The sequence below is a fragment of the Dreissena polymorpha genome, chromosome 3, assembly GCF_020536995.1.
Source record: "Dreissena polymorpha isolate Duluth1 chromosome 3, UMN_Dpol_1.0, whole genome shotgun sequence".
NCBI lineage: Eukaryota > Metazoa > Mollusca > Bivalvia > Myida > Dreissenidae > Dreissena > Dreissena polymorpha.
The window spans coordinates 91,932,200-91,960,114 of NC_068357.1; the positions used below are offsets into that span (position 1 = coordinate 91,932,200).

The window sequence follows — 27,915 nt, forward strand, 5'->3', positions numbered from 1 at the left end:
AATATAAATTATACACTAACAGCTCCACACATCATTATTTCTTTAATTTAAACTTGCAAAAAACATAAGTTAAATTGCTTTTGAAGTGTGGATGTACCTTTGACGACACGTCCAAATGCGCCGCTACCTAAAAGTTGCCCGATCTTCAAACAATGGTGCGGGAGTTCCCAGCGATCAGCCACTACTGTCGTGTCTGCGTCAGTAGCTCTGCGGTGAAATGTGTCGTGTTCTGAGAAAACTGGGCTTAATGCATGTGCGTAAAGTGTCGTCCCATATAAGTCTGTGCAATCCGCACAGGCTAATCGGGGACGACACTTTCCGCTTTTTTGACATTTTTCGTTTAAATAAAGTCTCTTCTTAGCAAAAAACCAACTTAGGCGGAAAGTGTCGTCCCTGATTAGCCTGTGCGGACTGCATCTGGGATGACACTTTACGCACATGCATTATGCGCAGTTTTCTCAGAACGCGACTCAAATTTATACTTGCCCTACTTCTTACACCATGGATGTCTTTTATTTTCGTTTAACGGTGTGCGTATATTGAGTTGAAGACCATGAAAACTAGTACCTATATTAGTGATGTTGTCACACTAAACTATACATGTAAAGAACCTAATAAGACGATCATTGCGCGTACATACGCTAAAACACATCGAAGACATTTGATTCATGTGTCTGTGCTCGGAGTAATTCAGTAAATGCCTCGAACTTTACTATGAATCATTTAAATATGTAAATTATACAATAACACTACATGTAGGTACAAAACAGTTATACCACATTTAAGTAACTAAGAATCTTGTCAAATGACACACCTGGTTTCTACTGGTCGGAAAACAAAATAATGAACCCCTTCCTCATCAACATGTTCTTCTGTTGCTATGAGACGTCTTTCTAAGTGCTTGAACCGGTGTTGCTTATGAAGATGACGAAGTGTCACAGTACTGATGGCTATGCCAACCAAAACGCTGGCTACCGTAACCAGGGTAACCCATGCCGGTGTCATTTGAGCTGAAATAAAGCATTTGATTTGTGAAGTAATAATTAGTGTCTGTACTAATCAAAATAGAATATTAAATACGTTAGTTATACGATTCACATTTGTGTGACAGTTTTAGAATGACATGGAAAAAAGTAATTCTGTGAAATGAAGACTTCACTGATATTCTTGTTGCTAAAACAATTAGGACATGTGTTCAGTATTTTGTTATTTGTTCATAATGTACCAGAAAACTGTTACATACCCTTATCAATCCGGCTTGAACATGAACACGATGCATTGTTTTATCTTTAACTTATTTCAAATTCAAAATAATTACATTTTAAAACTAGAAGTGGCGCGGCAGAGGCCGACGCGTATCCCCACGCCGCATAGATGTTATATTAAACGGCAATTTTGGGTGGGCAAAGCCTATGTTGGTGGGTCCCTCGGGGGGGGGGGGGGGGGCTAATGTGGACATGGATGGTCGAGATAGACTTTGTTGTCATAAGAGATGTTCATTATTAATTTGAAGTCAGTTGGTGAATAAATGAAGAAGTGATGTTAAAACAAAATTTGGTATGAAACAAAATTTGGGTACGAAAAGATTATGACAAACAAAATTTGGGTAAGACAAAACATTTGGGTAAGACAAAAAGTTTGGGTACGAAACAAAAATGGGAACGAAAATAATGGGTAAGAAAAAAAATTTGGTACGAAAAAATGTTGGTACGGAGAAAAATTTGGGTACGAACAAAAATTGGGTACGAAAAAAAATTTGGGTACGAAACAATTTAGGTACAAAAAAAATTGGGTACGAAACAAAAATTGGGTACGAAACAAATGTGGGTACGAAAAAAATTGGGTACGAAAAAAATTTGGTACGAAACAAATTTAGGGTACGAAAAAAAATTTGAGTTCGAAAAAAAGAAGGGTACAACAAAATTTGGAACGAAAAAAATTTGGGAACGAAAACTTTTCGGAAAAAAAAATTGGGTACGAAAACAAAAATGGGTACGAATTTTTTTGGGTACAACAAAAAATTGAGGGGTATGGGGAAGTAGTACCCGTGGACCTCTCGATAAATTTGAAAGAGGACGGGAACCATGCTGCCTTTACCTTTATTAATGGCACTGGGGTGGGTAATGTGGACATGGATGGTCGAGATAGACCGTGTTGTCATAAGAGATGTTCAGTATTAAATTGTGGTCAATTGGTGAATAAATAAAGAAGTTAGGTTAATAAAATAAAATTTTGGGTGGGCGTGGCCGGCCACTATCTCCTCCTACACAATTAGCACTAGAACATTGAAACTTACACACATGGTAGCTATGAGCATATGTGCGACGGTGCACTATTTGGAGTTTTGATCTGACCCCTGGATAAAAATTTATTATCATGTGCGTCGCATGTTGTTAGTAAATTTTTTTACCCATTTTACCTATTTATTTACCCATAACTTTTGATCCAGTGGTAAGATCAAAATTCCGTCAACGTCACCGTCGCACATATGCTTATAGCTACCATGTGTGTAAGTTTCAAGGTTCTAGTGCTAATATTGTAGGAGGAGATAGTGGCCGAACGGGCGGACAGAAAGATGGAGACCAATACAATATTAAAAGCGTGGGGATAATTAAGCAGCAACTACCATTCTGTTTGCTCGGTCCCAGTGCAGTTTCTGTAAACATAAACATAAACTTGGTATTAAAATTCGACAAAAAAGTGTTTGAAACAATATTATAGCTTTCTTTCGTTGACCAAAATATTAATATTGCGAATTATATTATAACTACGACTGTTACGTAGCAAATTTCAATGTGTTTCGCACCGGCTCTTTACTACAGGCTTAAGCATAAGCAAATGTATCCATACACAAAAGTTACTCTGAAATATTATTGAGTACGCTTTTATATTAAACTATCGTAGACACTAACTATGAACGATTTTGTTCTTGGTTTCCATACCATTTTCTCCAGGAAGCTCGAAAGTGAAAAACTCTGATTCCAGTGCACTCTGTTCGTCGTCCTCTTCAATATCCAGCAGGTGTCGCACCTTTGGTCAGAAAATGGTGAACAGGTAGTATAATGGGCCGGTAAAAGTCACAATGTTTTCTTGGAATGTTTTTACTAACTGTTTCCATGTAATTGAAAATAAAATATGGTAAACATAAAAAAAAACATATCGGGGCGCATAAACCGTTTGTTTATTGTAATACAAAAATGTAGTCTATGATTTGGTAGAAAGTGTATAGCACTGGGAAAACCCAACATATGGGTAATTTAACATGACATTCACTTAAAATGAATTAACAACGATAACAGTTTATAAGAAACAATAATGCTAAAAGAGAAGTATACATGTCTCCATAATTTCAATAAATAAAAAAAATTCACGTTTCAAAATTGTTTCAATTTTAAGTGTTCGTTGTAGTTGGTAATTACGCGTAAAGCATTTCGCGGAACGAATAGCTCGTGCTTTACCCGCAATTTCTATCATAGCGCCAATCATGATTGAAGTCACGTTGCATTAAGAAATATAAACTTTAAAAAGTAAAAGTACTAAATAATTGCACTCTTATAATACTTTCACGAATTTCAGATATTTTTCTTAAGAAGAGTCTATTCCCTTTTTAATTTCTCAAACTATAAATCTGCTTAGGATATTGGAATAAACACTCTTTGTGATTTTTTATGCCATTCGTGTCTTTCTCCGAAAGATAATTTACATAGTCATTTTAATGCAATTTGTTAATAAGTTAAAGTAATGTGTTCATGGTCCTGCATTTAGCTACGCATGAATTCAGCATTGTAATTTGAAGGATCCGTACTAGCATGAAACAGAGATGATATTTATCTTGTTTGTATGCTGCCTTACTGACGCACGACGTTAACATGTCTTTATCACATGAATGATTATTTAACATGTGTCAGGTAGTGGAGTTTTACTGCCGAAAATATATTTTGTGGGTTGCATACCTTTCGGACCATAGTTTTGTCCATCATGGATGGATTTTCTAATAACTTGCACTTAGTAATCAAGATGATGAGACAAAGTGTCGCATGCACGCAACAACCCTATCCCTAGGTCCAATATATAGGTAACAATCCGAGGTCAAAGGTTAACTGTGAAAAATAAGTCTTAAGTAATTTGTACAGCATAACTTGATTTTTAGAGTGTACGATGAAGAACCAGGTCATTATTTCTGAGATAAATGTCACAAATCAAGATCCAAGGACAATCTTGTCTTAAGCAAATTCAGGAAATTGAAATATCTTTCCCTTTATACGCATAATGAGTTTTGGATACTTAGTCCCTGGGAAGTAAGTTATTGTCACCATTTAATACCGAAAGGTAACATTAGAGAAATCAATCGAGATTTTGTCCAAATGTAACCTTAATCCATTTATGCCTAGCGTCTAGAAAAAAGGCATTGGCAAACAGCGTAGACCCAGATGCGACCCGCATGATGCGTTTGTTTAAAGGAATTTATGTAAGAAATATTCTAAATATGGAAATAAATATAATAGAAATCCCTAATTTTTGAAATAAATTGATCCAATTTTGAAGGATGGGAGAGTCCACTAGGCATAAATGGGTGAATAATTATTTTCAGTGAAGAGTGTTTCTTTGTGATAACTACACTCTGGTTAATAAATTGTTTATTAAATAACACGGTCGTTACATAATATTAGAAATGCAGTGAAGACATGTTTGGTTATTTTCGGAAATTATGTCTATTCTTGGTGGAATGGCAATATTTGTTTTTCTTTGCTATGCATTTGGCGAAGATGTGCTCTATATATATCGGTGTGCCAAAGTATTTGAGTGATGTTCAAGGTTGTGGTCTGAATATTTTAAATGTTTAAGTATATTTCATACATAGAATGAAATGCGTGTGTATATAATTTTACAAAGCTTATGTTCAAAGCATTTTTTTTAATTCATAAATATAGATTTTAATTGATAACTTACACAGAAGAAAAGGTTTGTTTTTCGGAGTATTGTCATAATATTAATTCACACGTGTAATTCTGATGTTTAAACATATGAATATATAAATGTATTGTGATAATACATTAAGTGATATTAAGATATTGTGTCTTTGTATAAATATTTTATATCTTTTTCAATTTGCGGAATGTCAAAGTATGTGCTCTGCATTTGTGATCTGAATTTTTCATTTGCCAACCTATGTGCTCAGCAATTTGCTTAATGCCAAACTGTGTGCTATGCTATTGCATATTGGTGAAATGCCAACTCTTGCTCTGAAATTAGTCACGATTCACTTAATAGTAATGTATTGCCTTGGTTATTGCCTGGGTATCAATGGCATAGATCATCGTTTCTTTTGGGAAAACACTGATACTCTCACAACACTATTTTGTTAACCAAGAAAAATTCGGTCATAATAGAGCTTTCAACATAAGGTATTTTAACAGACATGATCAAGTGGATTTGTCGGTAAAATGTTAGGAAGAGTAGGAACGTGGTTGCTGTATTTGTGGTTATATATTTATACATTTCATATTGTAATATTTTATTTTATAAATGAGATCGCTGCAATCCATTTACTGTAAACATGCTTAGATTTTCGGATGCTATCACCAAATCAGGAATGGTCGTGTGTTTATAAATTTCTAAGACACATTAGCAAACGTCATACGTATTTCCAATTAAGTTACAGTACGTGGTCTACGCATGTACATTGCAATTTTCGGATAAAAACGATTAGAACCAATATATCATGAAACATTTTAATAATGTGTGGTCAGTTTTATTACTTTTGTTAAAACATTATATACGGGAAATATTTTTAGCATTATTAGATTCTTTACAAATGCCCTGTTTGTGTGATTACGTATATTGTTTTGAATTTTGTCTCTGACTGAAACCTTGAATACAAAGAATATTTTGTTTTCTTGTTAAAATATGACCAGCTTTAAAGGGGCCTTTTCACAGATTTTGGCATTTTTTTAACTTATTCATTAAATGCTTTATATTGATAAATGTAAACATTGGATCGTAAAAGCTCCAGTAAAAAATCAAGAATAAAATTAAAAAAAGGAAAAGAACATTGCCCGGAGCAGGTTTCGAACCAGTGACCCCTGGAGTCCTGCCAGATTCCTGAAGTAAAAACGCTTTAACCTACTGAGCTATTCCGCCGAGAACACATTCTAAACGTATTTTATACCTTATATAAGCAATCTTCGTAGTTTCACAAAATTTAACGACAAAAACAGAACTCTCCAAATTATTCAATCGTTTCGCGTTGCAACGCTTTATAATTTTTAGGTTTTAAAATCGTCAAAAGATACATATAATGGCTATATTAGAGCATGGTAAATGTTCAGTATTACTGTTTCCTCACAAATATCATAACCAAAACGAAAATTTGCGAATCTGAAACAACTTTTTTCAATTTTGTCAATTTACCAAAGCGTGAAAAGATCCCTTTAAGGAAGAAAAAGTGATATAATTTGATAAGCCATTTTTCGAACACAACTTCAGAATGGCTTCAATGCTTATAATCTAGTTATTGTTAATAATTCTATTTATAACGGTTCTTGTTCTTTTAGCAGCATACAGGTCAGGCGAATTCCAACACACGTGCACCAATATAAAATGTCACGAGATATATATGTGCAAGCGTAACTTAGTATTATCTTAGTCGTCTGAATAATGTTACTGTTTTGTTAAATCCTAGAATTAAAATGCTACACGACATTATTAAAATGTAAAAAACAATTAAGTAAGTTTCGCAGAGCTTTACGTCTGATGACTTAATTACCGGGTTCCCTGTACATTTGTTCAGTTTTGGTGCAGTTGTTCAACACGAGATGCACAAGAGATGAATTCAAAAGCATTTTATCGCAGGTGAAGTGTCAAAAAACACCCCCATCTATCAAAGAACAATACATGAGTGAGATGACCTACCTGAAGTCCGTATCGCTTTCCGGGATGAGCCAAGTGAACTCCCAGCATACATTGATTCTACAGAGAGAGTGAAACCTATAGAACCAGGACCCAGTATCAAGAACATGCTTAATTGTTTTGATCAACTCAGAAGATGAAATTTGAGTATCCGCTCATCTGAATTTTGAGAATAGCTCAAAAGAAATCTCATATCTCAGCAATAAGAATATTAACATATTCTTCCTCCAAAGTCAGACTCAAAAAGCGTGTGCGAACACCAAATTGAGTACGATGGTCAGACTCATCTCTACAATTGAGGAAAATCTCTATGTTGAAACAGAATATTGACTTAACTAGGTTCGTGATACTAGGTCCAGGGTTGCTGGAAAATCTCTATGTTGAAACAGAATATTGACTTAAGTAGGTTCGTGATACTAGGTCCAGGGTTGCTGGAAAATCTCTATGTTGAAACAGAATATTGACTTAAGTAGGTTCGTGATACTAGGTCCAGGGTTGCTTAAGGTCTGCCAGGGTTGCTTAAGGTCTGGTCATACTTCGTATTTTGTAAGCTGTTAACAGTTCTCTTAACATTAAATAAACATTTCTTGTCGCGTTGTTTATATCGATGCACTTTCATTCTTAAATTAATTATGTTACTGTTTGATTATAACTTTTGATATTGTCGCTATTCTTTATGCAAATAACTACAATGTGCATTAAACACTAACGTGAAATGGGAAATTCAGATGTCTAGTAGGTAATTTTACTGATAAACCATGTTGACACTCGTTTGATATTCGCTTATTGGCGTTCTGTATTATCTTTATTTTAGATATGTTGATGTATGGTTATAATCCATGAATTACTGAAAGATAAGTTAAAACTTAAATGTCACTCAAGATATTCAAGTTCATCATTTAAATCATGTTCGTTATGTATGTATTGATTGAGCATCTCGTGCGTTTTTCAAATTCTTCTTTTTAATTCAAAGTGTTACTAATAAAAGTAACAGAGCGATATACAAATGCATGGTAATGCACTTTTATATTTTGATTTGTGCTGTTGGTAAATATATGTATACCAAAACAATGTTCATAAACATGTATGTAAATATACACAATTTTCGTCGCACACTAAATCGAAGGACGGATTAAAAAAATCATTTTTTGTAACCGTAAATCGATGGACGCATTTAATTTTCTTTATTCATTTTGTTAATTTATCAACAATGTGCTCGTCATAAGCATTGCGGCGATTTACGATTTATGCCTTTGTGGTTAGAGCCTGCATATTTCAATTACATGGTATCCATTTTACTGTCACAATACAAATTGATGAAGCGTGCCTGCAAACGCTCATGCAAATGAAAAAGGGCATATAATTGTATGGCATTGCATGGATCTACTATAATTGGATCGTTCTTTTATTATACCAATCGTTAAAATAATTGATTAAGGTTTTTATCTTCTAAGGCCTGAAATCGTGAGTGTTTAGACTTGAAAAGTGGATCGCTCGTGATGAATGTATGACACAACTAGACGAATAAGAATATAGCACGCGGTGAAAATCTAGACCATATACCATATATAAAATATAGGACACCACAACACACGTGGGGGAGCCTTTGCAAAAGGCTGAAAGCTAGAGCACACTGGAAGCAGGGCCAAGGTGTAGGACACAAACGTGTGGAGATCGCCTACTTTCAGTGCGCTTCAGCCTTCAGCCCGAAATGTGAGAAATACAACACACTAACGGATTCGTCTTTATTCAGCCTGATTGCAGCATAAAAATAATTAAGTATATAATTAAATATATGAGGTATTTGAATGATTGACAACACGCAAACACGGTTTTTGTTTGGATGTACACTGAAAGTAGCTTTTCTCATAACACGTATGCTATGTCAGGCGCCTCCCGTTGGTCGAGGTGGTATATTGTCGTCATCAAAAATCAGGGGAACCTGTAACAAGGGCCGATTTTATGTCCTTTCAAAAGTAAACTGGCAAGTATCTGAACTAGCACACAATTTTCATTTTTATCGTGCTTACATAAAGTAAGGAATAATATAATTACTCCTTAAAGTCTGTAAATGGAGTTAGTCAGTACAATAAATTATGTGGTCATAGGAGTCAAACATATGGTTGCCCGTTTAATTTAAACTAGAAGATCAGCAATTTATTTCTGGAAATAAACAGTCTAAATGGATATTACATACAAAAAAACACGTATACACGTTTTCCACAATGCTGAGGAAAATCCAAATTGTGTTTCTTGTTTTTGAATTGTTTCTTTTGATTTTGCCATAAGGATGACACCACAATGTTCTGTAAAATGGCATGCATGGCTAGTTTACGAGCGTACACGTTCCCAGGCTGAGAATTACACAACACATATTGCACGCATATGCACTGCACAAACAATTATGAAATAAAATCTAAGAATAAGCATCAAGAACGTTGCGCGAACTCCAGCTTATCCTGTCCGATTTCGATGAAAACAGTTTAAAAAAGTGTGTATAACAAAGGGAAAGAAACATACCCTGCCCACAACAGTCTCGTTCTCCACCATCATGGTCTGGTTGCCATCCGGACCTACCAACGGCCCCCACTGCATGGCGTAGCGCTCAAACGTTATGTTTTCCGACTTTCCCATCGGCTGGTCGAACATGAACTGCGCATGTCGAAAGTTGTTGATGTACACGATCACTATACCTGCCTTGTCTAGAAGCACCTTACCTGCAGAATGAACGGTTTGCATTTTGAGTATGTACCCTGTTTAAAATCGTTCTCTGACATAGTATCAATTAGAATATCTTTTCATAGCAAAGTACGTAGGCAAACAAAACAGTTATAAATTATAAACAGTATACAAATTAAATATGTGCATTCAAACTTTTACATACAGTGTAAACACTTTCTGCATACGGCAAAACAGCGCAATAAATATGTAATACTAATTTCTCAAAGTTAGAATAACGCAATACACTAATGTAATCATATGCAAATCATTGCTGAATATACACCTATGGCGAATAAGAGTTGTAACAATAATGATATTCCAAAAACAATATTGTGAAGTACACAACAATAGTAAGCACTTCAAAGGTGTGATTAGAAAACGATGTCATTAGTAGGATAGCCGTATTTGATAGTTATCTTGTATCGGATCTAAGACCTTTGTTAGACTTTTACCTTCCTGTATGAGCGACGCTATGCCGGATTCGTTTCGACTGACCTCCATAGTGTACATGGGAAACAGACCCCATTCGTTGTCGCTGATCAACTGCCCCGGACCCAATGCCACCACCTGCACAAGGCAACACAACCAGGGTTATTAAATCTAATTTTATAACTTTTTATGATACAAGCATTATTGGTACGAAGTACAATGGCAAACGTTAATGGTTTCTCCTTAAGGCGATGTATATTAAATCTTAGTCTAATGGGGGGGGGGGGGGGAATTTACAGAAATAAAGAAAGAAGTCATGAAGCAGGCCAGACTGTTAAACAAGAGAGCCAAGATGGCCCTAGTTCGCTCACCTGAGAGGAGTCGGTTCATTCAATCTTTACCAAATGTCAAACTTGACCTAGATATTGTCCAGACAAACATCCTGGTCAAGTTTCATCATTATTTCATCTGCGAGTCATGATCAATGTACCTATGAAGTTTCATGATCCTTGGCGTAAGAATTCTTTAGTTATCATCCGGAAACCATTTTTCTAAGTTGAATCACCGTGACCTTGACAGCCATTGTGTGAATACATTTTTGGCACTGTGACCTTGACCTTTGACCTAGTGACCTGATAATCAATAGGGGTCATCTGCGAGTCATGATCAATATACCTATGAAGTTTCATGAACCTAGGCATAAGCGTTCTTGAGTTATCATCCAGAAACCATTTAACTATTTCAGGTCGCCGTGACCTTGACCTTTGACCTAGTGACCTGAAAATCAATAGGGGTCATCTGCGAGTCATGATCATTGTACCTATGAAGTTTCATGATCTTAGGCATACGCGTTCTTGAGTTATCATCCAGAAACCATTTAACTATTTCAGGTCACCGTGACCTTGACCTTTGACCTAGTAACCTGAAAATCAATAGAAGTCATCTTCAAGTCATGATCAATGTATCTATGAAGTTTCATGATCATAGGCATAAGCGTTCTGGTGGTATCATTTGGAAACCATTTTACTATTTTGGGTCACCGTGACCTTGACCTTTGACCTAGTGACCTGAAAATCAATAGGGGTCATCTGCGAGTCATGTTCAATGTACCTATGAAGTTTCATGATCCTAGGCCTAAGCGTTCTTGAGTTATCATCCGGAAACCATTTTACTATTTCGGGTCATCGTGACCTTTACCTTTGACCTAGTGACATGAAAATCAATAGGGATCATCTGCGAGTCATGATCAATGTATCTATGAAGTTTCATGATCCTAGGCATAAGCGTTCTTGAGTTATCATCCGGAAACCATTTTACTTTTTCGGGTCATCGTGACCTTGACCTTTGACCTAGTGACCTGAAAATCAATAGGGGTCATCTGCGAGTCATGGTCAATGTACCTATGAAGTTTCATGATCCTTGGCATAAGCGCTCTTGAGTTATCATCCGGAAACCATCTGGTGGACGGACGGACCGACATGAGCAAAACAATATACCGCCTCTTCTTCTAAGGGGGGAGAGGGGGCATAATGAGAAAACTGCCCCCCCCTCCCAGCAGCCATGTTATTCAACTGACCGGAACCATTTTTGAACTCAACTCTTGTATCAAGGAAACAAATGTTCTGAGCAAATTTCATGAAAATTGGACAAAAAATGTGACTTCTACTGTGTTCACATGTTTTCACAATATACATATAGAGAAAAAGCCCCGCCCACTGGCGGCCATGTTTTTTCACCTATCCCGACCATTTTCAAAATCGTCCGAGATATCAATAAAACCAATGTTTTGACCAACTTTCATGATGATTGGGCAAAAATTGTGACTTCTAGAGTGTATACAAGGTTTCTCTATAGCCAAATAGGGAAAACTGCCACTAAATACATATAGAGAAAAATGCCCCGCCCACTGGCGGCCATGTTTGTTCACCGATCTCGACCATTTTCGAACTTGTCTGAGACATCAATTGAACCAATGTTTTGACTAACTTTCATGATGATTGGGCAAAAATTGTGACTTCTAGAGTGTTTACAAGTTTTCTCTATAGCCAAATAAGGAAATCTACCCCGCCCACTGGCGACCATGTTTTTCAACAGATCGGAACCACTTTTGAACTCAACCAAGATATCATTAAGACAAACATTTTGACAAAGTTACATGAAGATTGGGCATGAAATGTGACTTCTACAGTGTTTACAAGGTTTTTCTTTTTTTTTGACCTATTGACCTAGTTTTTGACCCGGCACAACCCAGTTTCGAACTCGGCCGAGATTTCATTGGGACAAAGCTTCTGACCAAGTTTTATGAAGATGGGACAAGAAATGTGGCCTCTAGAGTGTTTACGAGCAAATGTTAACGGACGGACGGACGGACATACGACGGATAAAGACCGATCACATAAGCTCACCTGAGCAATCAGGTGAGCTAAAAAGACATGTTTAAAACATGAAAAGGCGTAATCGACCATGAACTAAATAAACGTGAATATGGTGCGTATGTTTCATTCCATTGTATTCAGTAGATCTTAATAGTATCTGCATGAGTGTGCTTTGTATACCTCTTCGAATAGGTTCAGGTATCTTCGTTCATATTTAATATTTAAACATGTTCACACAAATATGTTACCTGTACAGCAAATGTATATGGTATCGTATGTGACGGGAGTTCAAATATGATCTCGATCGTGTCCTGAAATATAATATAAGTTTAGGAAAAGAATAGTTAACTATTATAAAAACAAAGATACTGATAAAATATATGTTCTCAAACTGATAGTAGCTTTATTAAATTGCACGGAGAAAATACAGCTAAAACAGAGTTACCGAGAGAAAAAGCTTGCTAGACAATAGTCTATGGTAAATTACTGAAAAGAATAACATGTTACATTAGGAGATTTTAGGGAAGAATGTTAACATGATGTTAGAATTTCTTACGTTCGGTGCCTCTTTTGTCGTTGGCGTCTCAATAAAGGACGGCGGAATGGGGAGGAATTCTCGCTTTGTCCGACCGGACCTAATGATGTACTTGTCAATAACGCCACGTGAACCCATGTCTGGGGGCGGTCGCCATTTGATGTGAAGGTAGACGAACAGGGGACAGGTTAAGTTGAGTCCCGGGTCTGCGTAATACTTCATCACCTCTTCACGACTGGCAGACGTGACCGACAGGCTGACATTTTTCACTAGTCCCGGTGGACTGACTGATGGGAAAAAGTAACGATGGAATTTCAGTGAGAATGCGCTAATTATCTTTACCGTTTTACAGATTCTTTAAAACAAATTTTTTAAGTAAAATTCATTTTAATTATTAAATACTTACCTGCTATCTCATTGCTTCTCCTTTCCAAGGGGAATTAACTCATCCGGAATTTTAACTGGGAATCTGCCACCTCAATACTGTAATACAGGCCAGGTTAAACATAGTGCAATGCAACCTAGGCAAAAATCGGTAACCAACCCTCAATATTTCTCTCAATATATATATATATATATATATATATATATATATATATATATATATATATATATATATATATATATATATATATATATATATACAAAAATATTAATCGAATAGCGGGTTGGGAGGTGAGACTTACCGATAGCAGGAAAGTATCAAAAATTAAAATGAATTTTACTTTAAAAAATTGTTTTGATGTCATAAATACTGACCTGCTATCTCATTGCTGATATTGCAGCTGCGGTGGGAGGTGGAAAGGTTGGTATATATTTTCCCATCACAGTAGACCCCTTAAACAGGGTTATCAAGAAGGTCGCCGTGGTGTAATGGATATGGTGTCCGCCTAGCGACCGGGAGGTCACGGGTTCGATCCCCACCGTGAGAGCGTTCTTAAGATCTCCCCCAAAGACACCAAGTACTGGTTCTAGGCCCAGGAAACGGACTCGAGAGCTTAGGCTTTCGATGCAATCGAGCTAAAATAAATAGGTTTAAACTAAACAGGGTTATCAGCTAATGATAGCAAAACCCTAAACAAGGGTTATCAGGTAATCTTCGTTAAAACGGTATTAATTATGACTTCTCGGAAAAAGTAAATATGTCTATGTCGTAAAGAAGACACTACCGTTAGTGAAACCACAACAAGACCAAACATATACAAATTGAATTGTTGCCACTTCAGAAAACGAAGATAAAAAGATGACAAAGGTGGTCGGATTTCTCCAGAAAACAGCTTAGAGCACGTCAAAAAGTGGGGTGTGATTAATTTATGCCCACAAAACAGACAGAGCTCTTAATTCATGCGGTCAGATCCTAAAAAGGAATGAATCTTTAGATAGAGATAAGAGTAACTTTCCTTAGTCGAGGTCTAACCCCGAGAAATAGAAGCCGCAGACACATCTCCCCCCCTTTTTTTAGGGAAATGAAGAGTGTCTTTAGAGAACCTCGAATGGACTAACACTGCTGAGATAGAACATCAAAGCCCCGATTAGCCATAGAAGTTTATCCTCATCTTCATGACTACCAGTTTAAGAGAAACTTGGAAACTTGAAGGTTTTTAGAAGCCATATAGAGGACTTGGTATTAAGCAAGGAATCCTGGCTGACACAACAAAGTGAAGACGAAATTAGATCCAACTGGAATTGGTCGTATTCAACAGAAAAAGCATGAATTTCACTTCTCCGTATGGTAAAAGCCATAATAAGAAGGAAAACCGTCTTAAAATTATATTGGAACTGTTAATAAGCCTGATGAAAAAGGTTCATAGGAAGCTCATTAAGCATCCAAATAACACAAGCCAAAACCGCTTAAGAAGGTAAAGGAACAAAAAACATAGTGTTGACGTTCCATAGCTTGGATCAGTTCCAAAATAGGTAAGACAGCACCGAGTTGTGATGACTTACACAAAACAAGGTATACGAAACCATAATCTCTATCGTTTGATGGAGAAAAGAACGAATTTCTTATCATCAAGAAAAAGCTGAGAAAAACCTCTATGCATCTAGCAGAGTGATTAAGGTAATAACTATGCTCTCGAATACCCAGTCAAAAAAGAATTTCCATAGAACCTTTATACAGTTTTGATGGAATTATCCTTGAACAAGTAACAAGGATTTAAACTCTAACAGAAAAACGTTCTTCTGTAGAGATAACTAAATAATGGCCAGACATGTAGTGGCACATGTTTGGATCACTAAAAATATGTCTCTCTGAGATATGATATTTGACCTGTGAAGAAGTTTCCTGAAAATAATTGTACAAGAGACTTAAAAAGGTCGTAGAACCATACTCTCATGGTTCATTAAGTAGCTTCCATGAAATTATGGAAAAAACTCGGTTTTTCCAAAAACAAGTGGACCAATGTATAACAATCGCACACTCTGCTGGATCGATTTCTGTGAACTGCATTATTGACGTTGTTCAGCATATATACTGCGATCTACGATCGCATAACGCTCATTACTAGTGCTAGATGAGAAACAACGTTCTTCGATTAACTTTGCATCTATTTTCTACGCCATTGCAAAAACACTGCCGCGCATGCGCAATTACATTTCATTTGAACCCAACGAAAAAATAATTATACAGAAAGAACTGCAAGACAAAACGTCCAACAGGGCGTTGAGACGACCTGGTATGTGTAAGACGATAGAGAAAATTTGATGTTCTTGCAAAGAACGAATAAGTTCCTGGTTTCCAGATACAAGGAGTGATAATATGATCACCTCCGTGTCTGTAAGTAAACCACGACCGATGTGTATTAGTTGAAACCATCACAAAGTAGTTGTGAAAATGGTTGTAAATGAACAAGAGCTGTCACCATAGGATGACTTATGCCCCCTATAAACACTTGATAGAAGTTATGAGCTTTTTTCGAAACCTAAACGCAGATTTCGAAACCTAAACACGGACCCTAAGTTCAAGGTCAAGGTCACAGGGGTCAAAATTTTTGTGCGTATGGAAAGGCCTTGTCCATATACACATGCATACCAAACATGAAGGTTATATCTCAAGGGACATAGAGGTAATGAGCATTTTTCTAACCCTAAACGCAGATTTCGGAACCTAAACGCGGACCCTAAGATCAACGTCAAGGTCACAGGGGTCAAAATTTGTGTGCGTATGGAAAGGCCTTGCCCATAAACACATGCATACCAAATATGAAGGTTATATCTCAAGGGACATAGAAGTTGTGAGAATTTTTCGAAACCTAAACACAGATTTTGAAACCTAAACGCGGACCCTAAGTTCAACGTCAAGGTCACAGGGGTCAAAATTTTTGTGCGTATGGAAAGGGCTTGTCCATATACACATGCATACCAAATATGAAGGTTACATCTCAAGGGACATAGAAGTTATGAGCATTTTTCGAAACCTAAACGCAAAGTGTGACGGAAAGACGGACAGACGGACAGACAGACGGACAGACGGACGGACAGTCCAATCACTATATGCCCGCCTTCCGTGGGCATAAAAACAGCTAAAAAGAATTTTCGCTTTTCAAGATGTAGATGTGCAGGTGATATTCATTAGGATACCACATTATTGAGAAAATTAAGATACGTTGTTCTTTGTGATCGTCCCTAACCTTCCCTGCTCACATCTGTATTAGATGTAAGGAAGGTTGTGGTAGAATAAACTATATTCTTGCCAAGATAATCTTCTAGTCTAGACACCACTGAATAGTGGGAAATAATGACAAAAAAAATAGAATTCTGTGTCATTGAATAATCCCGAGATTAATACAATTAACTTAAAAATAAAATTGAAACGAACGTAAGAAAAGACCTCTCAGCAGAAAGACCGGTGACCGGACCGGTAAATACCGTCCGGTGGCCGGAACCATTAGTCAAGGATGGGTGGGGAAAAAAATCACGGCAAGCCGAACTTTCCCACTCCCAACACACTTGAAAATTGGTAGAATAGGAAAGTCCTTTTTCTTGAACCAATAAAAGGCGCCTTTAAAATCCTGGAGAATAAAGGTCGTAAAGTCATCGATTTGCGAAGTACGGAAATATGATTGACAGTGGTACCTCCGGAATCGGAGATGTGGTGGCAGAAAAAGGTGAAAATCCTAGGAGTAACCTTAAGGGGGTCCACCCTTGCCGGTAGAATGCTTGGAAGTCTTCAAATCTGACTTGATTAATCCATTTACTTCAAGACTCCTAACCGGAACGAATTCCGAAAGGAAAAGTTATAGGAAGACGGCCTGTTATGGCCAGAAGTGTAATAGAAGAACGTTAAGAGCGAAAAAAATTGTTCTTTCTAATAAATTTGTCTCCAACCAGGGAATCTTGAAGATGGAAAGAGAAGATGAGGTCCCTCCAGATCCTTAGCATCTAAGATCTGAGTTCAATAGCTTCCAAGCCATCTACAAGATTGTAGCCGCCATGCGGTCAATCCTATTTATCAGAACTCTTGTTGATTCCAGTAACTAGAAAATATGCACTGTCGTAGGAACAATAGAAAAGCAGAAGTCGACACAAAATGTCGTCTTGCTAATCCTGCTAGCGTCACGTATGTCCCCTCTGTTCCGTGACACTTACTGCAAAGTCTGTAGCCGACAGGTAAAGGCGGTTAAAACAATTCATCCTTTCTTTAGGTCTCGAACATAAATTAATAGAGGTCAAATAGTAATGTTCGACCTCAATGCTAGACTCCGAGCCTGCTTCAGCCGATCTATCTGCAAGACCAGTAGTCTGCATAAAGCCGGTTGAGATAGAAGTAGAAATAACAGATATAGGTATTTCATAATCTTCTAATATTAGTAGTTCATAACCAGCACCAGAATGGATAGCTGGTCAGGAAAATTAACCATAGACCAAGTCAGCGGAGATGATTAGGTAACCAACGGTCGCCAGTAGAACATCAGTATTAAAAAACAAAAAATGTCATGTGGATTGTTGTATCCATGAAATATTGTATTCAATACAATCATAGCCAGAGGTATACAACTAGGTAGTGTAGACGATACCCGTGATACTAAAAAATTGACCGATGAAAACACAGTGGAATACCGGTAATTGGTAACTGGTGACCGAACCGGACCGGTCAACCACCGTTAACTGTAGCCAGGTGAGCGGATCAGTCATACTATGGCTGGTGGAGTTACCAGTTAAAGACCGAAAAATGGTGGAATCCATATAGTCTGATATCAACGTCAAGACCTGCTCGGAAAAGAAGAGCGTGACAAAAATCCAATCCGATGGCGATGAGACATCATTAAAGTAGACGACGAAAATTCATTGGATGACGGACCGGTGACCGGACCAGTAACCGGACCGGTGACCGGACCAGTGACCGGACCGGTGACCGGACCGGTCCACGGTGACAAGTGATGACCGGTGACCGGACCGGACCGGTGATGAACGGTGACCGAACCGGACCGGTGATGAACGGCTACCGGACCGGTGATCGGACCGGCCGGTCAGACGTCGATCAATGCAGAGCCAAAGGTCCGTGCTCAACGTCCCCGGTGACGTACCGGTCATATCATGACCAGTGTTGTCACCGGATAATGACCGTATGGCGGATGCCAAATGGTCCGGCATTGGTCGATGTCCTGACCAATGCCATCGGGCAAAGACCGGCTGACGGGCTAAAGCTGACTGTCTAAGAGACTTAGCATAGTACGGTCGCCATCTTGCCCGATACCCGGTGACTTTTGCTGCAACTGGTCTGCGAAGTCACCGGGTATTTATCCACTCTTGTTTCTGCGACCATAAAATCAGTATTTGCCCATAATGAAAATTATAATAATACTGCCGTAGATCATAATTTTAAACAAAAATTTAATTCAAAACAGATGAAAAATAAAATGACGATCAATTAGATTTTCATACGGAACGTTAAAATCATTATTGCACACAATGGCAAATGATAAACAATCTGTCAATAAAAGTACACTCTTTGCACGATCTCGTAACACATTAGAAGAACATGCTTTGCACGTTCTCGCAATGTATAAGAAGAACACGTTTCGCACGAGCTCGTTCGCGCCAACACTCAGCATGGTAGAAATAAACCATTGTTCAATAAAAGCAAGCATGGCTTACCTTTACAAATGAAACAAAAATCCATTAAATCCACATAAATTAATCAGAATGAGAAATAAAACGATAAATAACACAATTTATCTATTCAAAACCCCAATCAACCAAGTGAAATAAATCGAAAAACAATTTTCAATTCAGAGCCGTAAAAGACACGTATACACCTGGTCGATCCGGAATGAGTTAATTCCCCTTGGAAAGGAGAAGCAATGTGATAGCAGGTCAGTTTTTATGACATTAAAACGGTACAAATCCTGGACAGTAACGCAACGTCATATAATACAATATTAAAGTCAATGTTGAAAATATATCAATAGAAATGTACTTAGTTTGCATGTCAGGTATTTTGCAGAAATAAAAACTTTGTTGACTTAATATTTATATAAAAAAACTCTTGTGTTTGTTAACACACCTTAATTGTAGTTAAAACCTCATAAGAAACAAAGGCTATCATTCCTTTTTATTTCCCATTTACAATATGAATTCACTTACCTGGTTTGTCATTACATCGAAATCCGTTTATGCTGCTACAGTCTGAAATTCAAACAATTTCCTTTGTATATTACTACAAAAATAAAAAGCCGATGTACAATTTAAAGTAATAAAAAGGAAATAATACAGTTGCGTTTATTAATTGCTCAGAAAAAATCACTTTGCATGCCATAAATACAAGCAAAAAGGATTTAACGTTGAAATAACAAACAAAACAACGACCAAATAGAACGCATTAAATAACAAAGAATACATAAATAAGAATGTACAAACATTGTTAACGTCTATTTGCGTATCAAATATCAATATAACACGTACAATTTGATAAAAAGTATATTCACACACTGAGTTAATACGATATGATACACATTTTATCTTATAATCAAAAGCAAATATATATTCACTTGTCAAATCCACGGGGAGATCTGTCCATGGGCCAGTGATGTTGCACTTTGAAACAGCTCTGATCTATTAAACACAACACAAAAACGTATTTATTAAGGTCAACCTCAATATGAACGTTTCTATGAAGTAATAAACCCAATATATAAATACTTGTTTTTCCTTCGATCTAAGGATACTCGAAGAAGTAGCTTTCAAATCCGATAGAACTGTGTCTATAGTACACAAATGTATTTAATTGTCGAACATAAAAATTACACGTGATTTAACTGACAACGTTGAACACACGAAGTATGTTTTATGCCAGAGTGAGTCGGCATATTTTTTGTATGTTAATGTGAGTCTGTTGTAATGTTTTAATATTGAAATAAGAGGTCGAAAGGCTGCAACAATGAATTCAAGCACAAACCTGAGTCTCAAACTTGCACCCAATGGACCCACTGTTGATTGTCATCAGAATATGGTTGGTTTGGTTCACCTGTAACAGGTGAAACATAAATAAGCATTGATTCTAAAGCTTATCAGAATTTTATACACATTCTCATTTGATTTTTTTCTTTATACACTTAAGTAATTTACATAAAAAATACATTGATGAAGTTACAGAAATATGGATTGATTTTAACAATAAAAACATGTTAACTGTTGGTTTATGTTACATGTATTTGCATTTTGATTGACGAAAAGGTTTACTGATGTCATTTTTGCATTCTTCTGAATAGATTAATTGAAAGTAAACACTGTTATATTATACGTGATTATGTTTCTATAGTGTTCAAATTTAGTTTCTCATGTTAAATATCGGGTAACTATAAAATGTCGGTAACCATATCATACACCACAAAAACGCTGCAATATACTTTAATATATTATAGTATAATCGTGTGCAAGCCAGTAACATATTTATGCATCGCTCGTGTAATTGACCTATAGATACAACGCATAGCAGTCACAAGTTCACAGTACCATTTCTTGAAAGGTGGGAAAGGTGTCATGGCCTATATCATCACACCAGCGTTTTATCATCGGGTTCCACTCGTAGTGGTCAATGTCCCTTTCCATCCAGCCTGAAAATCGCACACGAATATATGAGTCATGTTCTGACAAAACTGGGCGTAATGCATGTGCGTAAAGTGTCGTCCCAGATTAGCCTGTGCAATCCGCACAGGCTTATCAGGGACGACACTTTCCGCTGTTATGGTATTTTTAGTTTCAAGGAAGTCCCTCCTTATCGAAAATCAAGTTTAGGCGGAAAGTGTCGTCCCTGATTAGCCTGTGCGGACTGCACAGACTAATCTGGGACGACACTTTACGCACATGCATTATGTCCAGTTTTCTCAGAACACGACTCATATGTCATTGAAACAACAGGACAATGAACAAAATAATAGATTTGTAAGGCAATTTGTTGTTATGAAATTTGCAAAACTCCGCCGTGTATCACACCATTAAATCGCTTGTAAAAACAACAAGAAGTTTTTAACGAGGCTACCAAGAGTATATGCATATATAATGTATTTGCACAGATACAGTGTCCATGTTTTGCGCGATACAAACGGGATATAGACATTGAATCCAGCGTTTCTGGGAGAGCATTAAAGTTCATGTATATTAAAGGGTCTTGTTCACATATTTAGGAATTTTAATAAGTTCGTCATTAGATGATTTAAATTGATAAATGTTAAATAGTGGTATTAAAGAACAAGAATATAATTGAAGAAAGAAAAATAAAAAATAACACCGCCTGGGCTCGAACCACAGACATTTGCATGAAAACGCCTTCGCCTCAACCACTAGGCCAACTGGTATGTTACTCGCAGTATGCTTAATAAAACGATCAACGGATGGTTACAAAACAACAGAAACATCAAATTATCTCTTTGTGTTTTAACGCTTCACATTTATTTATTGATTGATCGTTACTAAACGAAAATATATTTGTCAATTTTCTTCTTGGTCATAAATGTTATTTCACTGCGTGATGTAAAGTGTTCATATATTTGAATCCGTGGCAAAACGGTGGAAAATTGTCATATCTTCAATCTCTGAACAAGTCAAATTAAAGGTTACCCGTCATATGTCTATATATCACTCATATGGTTAGATGCCTTTTAATTTTATTTGTTGGTGATGTATATGGTTTGTAATCATTATATTATCGTCGTAACAATCTGTTTTTGACGGTAAAATATTTTTATTTATTTTCATGATTATTTAATTATTGCAAATGCATGTTATAAAACGTATGACAACACATATTACAAAACAAGCTTATTTTTGTTAAGTACATTGCATTTGATTGAAGAAGTCTAAATCTAGGATATTCATCATAAATATGTATATTTTAAGAAACTGAAACCGACCAGCTTTAACACAATGAAAACTTTTATGCTGCCTAGAAAAATGCACAACATACCCGCGGGCGGATCCCATTTAATGACAGTCATAAAGCTTGAGAAGTCCTGCTCGAGCTTGTCCTCGTAGTAATATATCCCGGCACCCGTAAGCTGCAGATTCTGCACTGGGCCAGGGGGTATGGCTACAACAGGGGCAAGGCTTTAATAAGAAGTTTATTTGTCTAAAACTGTGGGTTTGGTCAAATGTGAGTTGATGGTATATATCGGGGAAAGTATTATATGTGCCGGTTCAATTGATATCAATCTTTCATGATTAACCATTTATAAAAAAGACTTTCGATTTTTGTTACGTGTTTAATATCTGACAACGTTTTTTTCGTTTAACACTAGCCATTGAAATTCCAATATTCATTTTACAAATTGTTTGACTCATGATTCAATGTCACTGTGTGAGATGTATAATTGTATCAATGTCAATAACGCACTCGGTTAAAGCATAGATCTCAGTAAGATGTATTCATTTGTATAATCGTCTATTATATTACATCACCACTACATGAGTAAGTTTTGAATGCTTCATATGTTTGAATCACATTTGAAATGGCATATTACAAATCTTGTACTATGTATTGTACTGCATTACCTGGTGTTACCACGTGGTGTGTAAATCCCGCAGAGCCATAGCGATTGACCGCCATGACGCGGTACTGGGCGGGATAGCACAACCCATGCAGCGGCGTCTGGAAACTCGTCGCACTGGTGGAGTTCACCTGCAGAATATAACAGTACCCTCTACTGGCCGGATAGCAAAATTGTTAATACGCAATTCAATGAAATATAAAATGCAACTGAATTGAGGTAAGTGTTTGATCGTTAGATTCCATCAATTTCTCGGATGGTATGACCTATGCATTTGAAGCTTATGTTATCATAGTGCGTGCAAGATCGTGATTTCATATATTACTACTAAAATGTTAATAGCCAGACCAAACGTAATATGTGCATTAAAATTAGCTGTGACCTATCGTAAGAATTCAGGAAATTGTTAAAATATCCAACAGTCTATATGTCCCCTTACCAAGACTGTCGTTGACAGGCCACCGTAGACATAGTCCGGCAGGGTTTCCTCGATGACATAAATCACGTGAGAAGGCGAGAGGGTATGGCGTGAGGTGATAGCGGGTAACCAAACCAGCTCTACATCCCGGTTACCAACGAGACTAAGGTGTATATCTGGCACCCTGACGGCGTCTTCCGTATGATTTACTTAAAAAGCCAAGTCACAGATTAATGAATGATGTGGAAAACGAACATGTTCAATGTACAAACATTTATACACAATGCTGAAAGTGTCGAAATGGCATGGCATCAACAAACGTTTGGACAACATTATCCTATGATATTGTATGAGAAATGTGACTAATCACGATAAGTTAATGAATCCTCATTGACAAACCACAACGCGTTTAACATTACTTTATCGCCAAACATAACAAGTGTAAGATTTAACTAAAATGAGTTTTTCATGATCATCCGCCACCAAGCAGGTCAATTTTGCAAAACATTGCCATTCATTATTATACCAATTTTAAAGTTACATTACTACTCAAAAATCTACGACAATTTCGTACAATATTTCGTAAAATAAACTTAACCAATTAAAAATCAGTGTTTCTTATGGCAATTGCCGAAATTTCAACGCCAGATGTGGTCTGGTAAAATAGATGTTTGAAGATACAAAATGCTCGTTGTGTTTACATTTTAATTTCCCGCAGCTATATCTATTCATACGACACATGAACAATAACATGGTGTTCGTGTGTCGTATGAATAGATATATTCGCGCGAAATTAAAATGAAATTAATTGTGTCACAAATGAATAAAAACGAGCATTTTGTATCTACACAAATCTATGTAACCATACCACATCTAGCGTTGTAATTGTAGCTATTGCTATAAGGAGCACTGATTGTTTGTCTTAACTTTATTTTACGAAATACTTTACGAAATTATCGTTGATTTTGAGCATTATAGAGACTTAAAAAAATAAATACGCATTTCATGTTTATTTTAACAAAAAGCAGATTTATTGATAAGTCGGTGCTATTTGTATACTTCAAAAATTAATAGAAATCACGCAAAAATAATAAGAATGTCTGGCCAAGCATGTAGATCACGAACATTAATATGATATATATATATTCTATTGTGTCGTGATACTTACAATGATCTGCGAAAAATATTGAACAAGTTCCCACGCAATTTGGTGCCTGGAAAAAAACAACAAAGAGTTATTTTATATAATTATGAGTATTTCCAAATATATCGTTGCTATGTACAAATGAATTTACCATCGCAGACATACGATATAATATCTGAAACACGTGTCAGTTTACTTTGTACCAGAATATAATTATATTGATGTAAATGTATACATACATCGCAATGTGTGATCCAGGTTAAACTTTCGCTATTACAAGCGGCGTTGTCTGTCTGTATAACAATAGAAAACAGGCACGAGTTAAATACTTTTAATTTCAACGAAGAATCTAATGTAACATGTTTAGGTTAAAGGGGCCTTTTCACAGATTTTGGCATATTCTGAAGTTTGTCATTAAATGCTTTATATTGATAAATATAACCTTGAATCGTAAAAGCTCCAGTAAAAAATCAAGAATAAAATTTAAAAAAAGGAAAAAAAGTAGCCGGTACCAGTGACCCCCGGAGTCCTGGAGTTAGTCTGAAGTAAAAACGCATTAGCCCTCTCGGCTATTCCGCCGAGTATACACAGTTTAAGTATTTTATACCTTATATAAGCAATCTTCGTAGTTTCGTAATTTTAAACGACAACAACAGAACTCTCCAAATTATTCAATCGTTTCGCGTTGCAACGCTTTATAATTTTTAGGTTTTCGAATCGTCAAAAGATACATATAATGGCTATATTGGACTATGGTAAATGTTCAGTAATACTGTTTCCTCACAAATATCATAACTAAAACGAAAATTTGCGAATCTGAAACAACTTTTTTCAATTTTGTCAATTTACCAAACCGTTAAAAGATACCTTTAAATACTTGCATTACCTATTAAAACCTAAACAAGATATACATACATAATTTTATGGTTTCCATCAGATGCAAAACAGCCTAACCACAATACAATAAGTGCAGTAGTAAGGCACACGTGAGAATCCTAGTATAACTGGGAGTAATTCTCCGTTTGAAATGATAATAAAAGCTTAACAGATTCTATAGTCGACACCTTTACACCAAACCGTTGTCATCAGCTATAGAATGAATGCCACAATGTTCAACTTCCAGATGCCACCAAAACCTTGCATGTACTGGTCTTTGAGTATTCACATTATGTTTTTATTTCATTGATTGCTAAATACGTCAAGTATATAATAGGGATGTGAGACTGTGGCATATTTCTTAAATAAACGCTATTTTACGAAAGCGCAATTAACTTTTCTCCCGCTTTGATAGTATAGTGTGAATACTCTGCCATTCACCTCATATAATGACCACAAAGACATGTTTGATGTTGAATAAATCTAGAAATTATATCGCACATATAAATTTTAAGCTGAAACCTTATAAATTAAAACAAGAACCATGCCAGGAAACTAGATTTTGAACATATAACCGATTTATTTAGTTGAATTTAATTAATGTTGAATGCGAAATTTTTGTGTTTGCTACCTAAGAACAAACTTTCAGGACAATAGCCACATCCATTTCAATCTACAAAACTACTTTTTTTAAAATAAAAATGACAATGGTCCAACTGGCCAAAATGCAATCCCTAACTAGGTCTGCATGAATGGCACATACCAACAAAATTTAAGTCCAATAACTCAATGTCAAACTTAAGTTACTAAGCGGAAATTATAATGTCTATTTTAGAAAAAGTGACTATTACATCACTGGCCCTTATGCAACACCTGCTTGGTCAGACTGTATCCTACCTATACCAACAATTTCAGCAAAATATCTCCATCCTAACTGAATTTATTGAGCACAAACCTTTTTTTAATCTATTTCTAGCGATATAAATAAATATTATATCTTTCAATTGACATTAAAATGATAACTTTTGAAACAAAAAAACTTAAAAAAATAAATATACGACAGATGATATACTAATTATATTTAAGTGAAATTCATACACCATCAAGGAATGTTAAGGACTGCATGTTAAAAGATATCTTGACTTGTATTTGTTATTGAACAAAATATTGTGCTGTGTTTCGTATAAACAGTTGGCAAATTTTTATTTCGATAATTTTACATTTTCTAACTAATATGAACATTAAATTATCCATTCGGGCTTTCTGGTGGGATATTTTCTCAACATTTAATTACATTTTAACAAAGGTCAAACCACGGGGAAAGTAAAAAGGACAATAAAAATTGCTTTAATCAGTTAAGTTACGTGCTGTTAAGATATGTACACTGGCACTTATTTAAACGCGTCTTGTTGAAGGCACTGATCTTGATATGTGAATGGTAGGATAGATTTACACCATATAGAGATCACCGCCTATCAAACCATATGTGTATATGTTTAATTGTACGAGGTCCTTCTGCGCCTTGGGTTGCTTTATGTGTGGACCCGGGGTGTGTCCAATTACTCCTATCTAAATAACTTACAAAAACACGAAAGTGGAATTTATTTTAAAGTTTTAGGGTCTTGTACTGGATGAAACCCCACCCCATACATATGGCAATAAAGTAAAGTGGGAAAGTAACAGCAGTGAAACGATCCGCTCTTCTTATCTCAGATAATAACGTGTCTTGTTTTCTATTATGTCTAAATCCAGACCCATTTAAAATCTTATAGTACAATAGTTTTGAAAGGGAATCTTATTGTTTTAAATTTTCTGCAATTTTAAAAATCAATAGTTGTGTGAAAAAGTTATATTATTTAACATTTCAACATTTCATCTCAAAGTATCGGTAAACAAATTGTGTATTCTATGTTTGTTAACTGTGACCACTTACCTGGGATTTTACTTTCAAAAGTGTCAAAATATAAAAAAGTAAAGCAGCAACCTATTTAATTTTAATAACAACATGAAAGCATGAAAATAAGTGCACAATATTAAACAAAACGCTTTGTAAATATATATATACGATATGAATAGACAATAATAAATAAAAAAGACTTAAATCAACGATGTATGTTAATTATTGATTCTTTTCCATCATCTGCAGAAAAAAAGCAATGATAGTGCATCGTTAATGTGCATTAATGCAAACTTTTAAATTTTGTTTTCATTAAAACATTAGTATTGCATACGCCATATGGAAGCTTTGCTTACCAAACCGGCAAGTTGTCTCGCCCGGCATTGCGCCCGGCAGAGTGATCGTTGAGTTGCTATGTTGTAATCGAATCCATCCACAGTTATCAAAAAAACACAATATACTATGCACCTGATTGCTACATATTTCTTTTTATTCTTATAAATAGCCATATCGTTTATGGCATTTCATCTTCAGCGCTACCAGTGGTCATTGCCACGCATTGTTTATCTCGATCATCATGCCGAATGTAACAGGACTTCAGCGGGACGATAAGGTTTAAGGTCAA

At 36.1% G+C, this 27,915-nt stretch overlaps 1 protein-coding gene across 1 annotated transcript in view; it reads right to left on the bottom strand.

Moving 5' to 3' along the window:
- LOC127875292 (uncharacterized) overlaps positions 1-27,915 on the bottom strand; it is an 83,618-nt gene extending 55,703 nt beyond the window's left edge. Inside the window, exons 1-19 of the mRNA XM_052420258.1 lie at positions 27,647-27,915; positions 24,757-24,810; positions 24,542-24,587; positions 23,395-23,582; positions 22,960-23,086; positions 22,376-22,498; positions 20,926-21,026; positions 20,369-20,437; positions 19,962-20,025; positions 19,558-19,599; positions 12,991-13,256; positions 12,683-12,745; positions 10,083-10,197; positions 9,430-9,626; positions 6,913-6,969; positions 2,943-3,030; positions 2,627-2,656; positions 815-1,010; positions 98-207 (exon numbers count right to left, since the gene is read on the bottom strand). Of these exons, the coding sequence (XP_052276218.1) occupies positions 98-207; positions 815-1,010; positions 2,627-2,656; positions 2,943-3,030; positions 6,913-6,969; positions 9,430-9,626; positions 10,083-10,197; positions 12,683-12,745; positions 12,991-13,256; positions 19,558-19,599; positions 19,962-20,025; positions 20,369-20,437; positions 20,926-21,026; positions 22,376-22,498; positions 22,960-23,086; positions 23,395-23,582; positions 24,542-24,587; positions 24,757-24,810; positions 27,647-27,799 (2,089 nt within the window). The 5' untranslated portion in view covers positions 27,800-27,915. The remainder of the gene's footprint in view (positions 1-97; positions 208-814; positions 1,011-2,626; positions 2,657-2,942; positions 3,031-6,912; positions 6,970-9,429; positions 9,627-10,082; positions 10,198-12,682; positions 12,746-12,990; positions 13,257-19,557; positions 19,600-19,961; positions 20,026-20,368; positions 20,438-20,925; positions 21,027-22,375; positions 22,499-22,959; positions 23,087-23,394; positions 23,583-24,541; positions 24,588-24,756; positions 24,811-27,646) is intronic.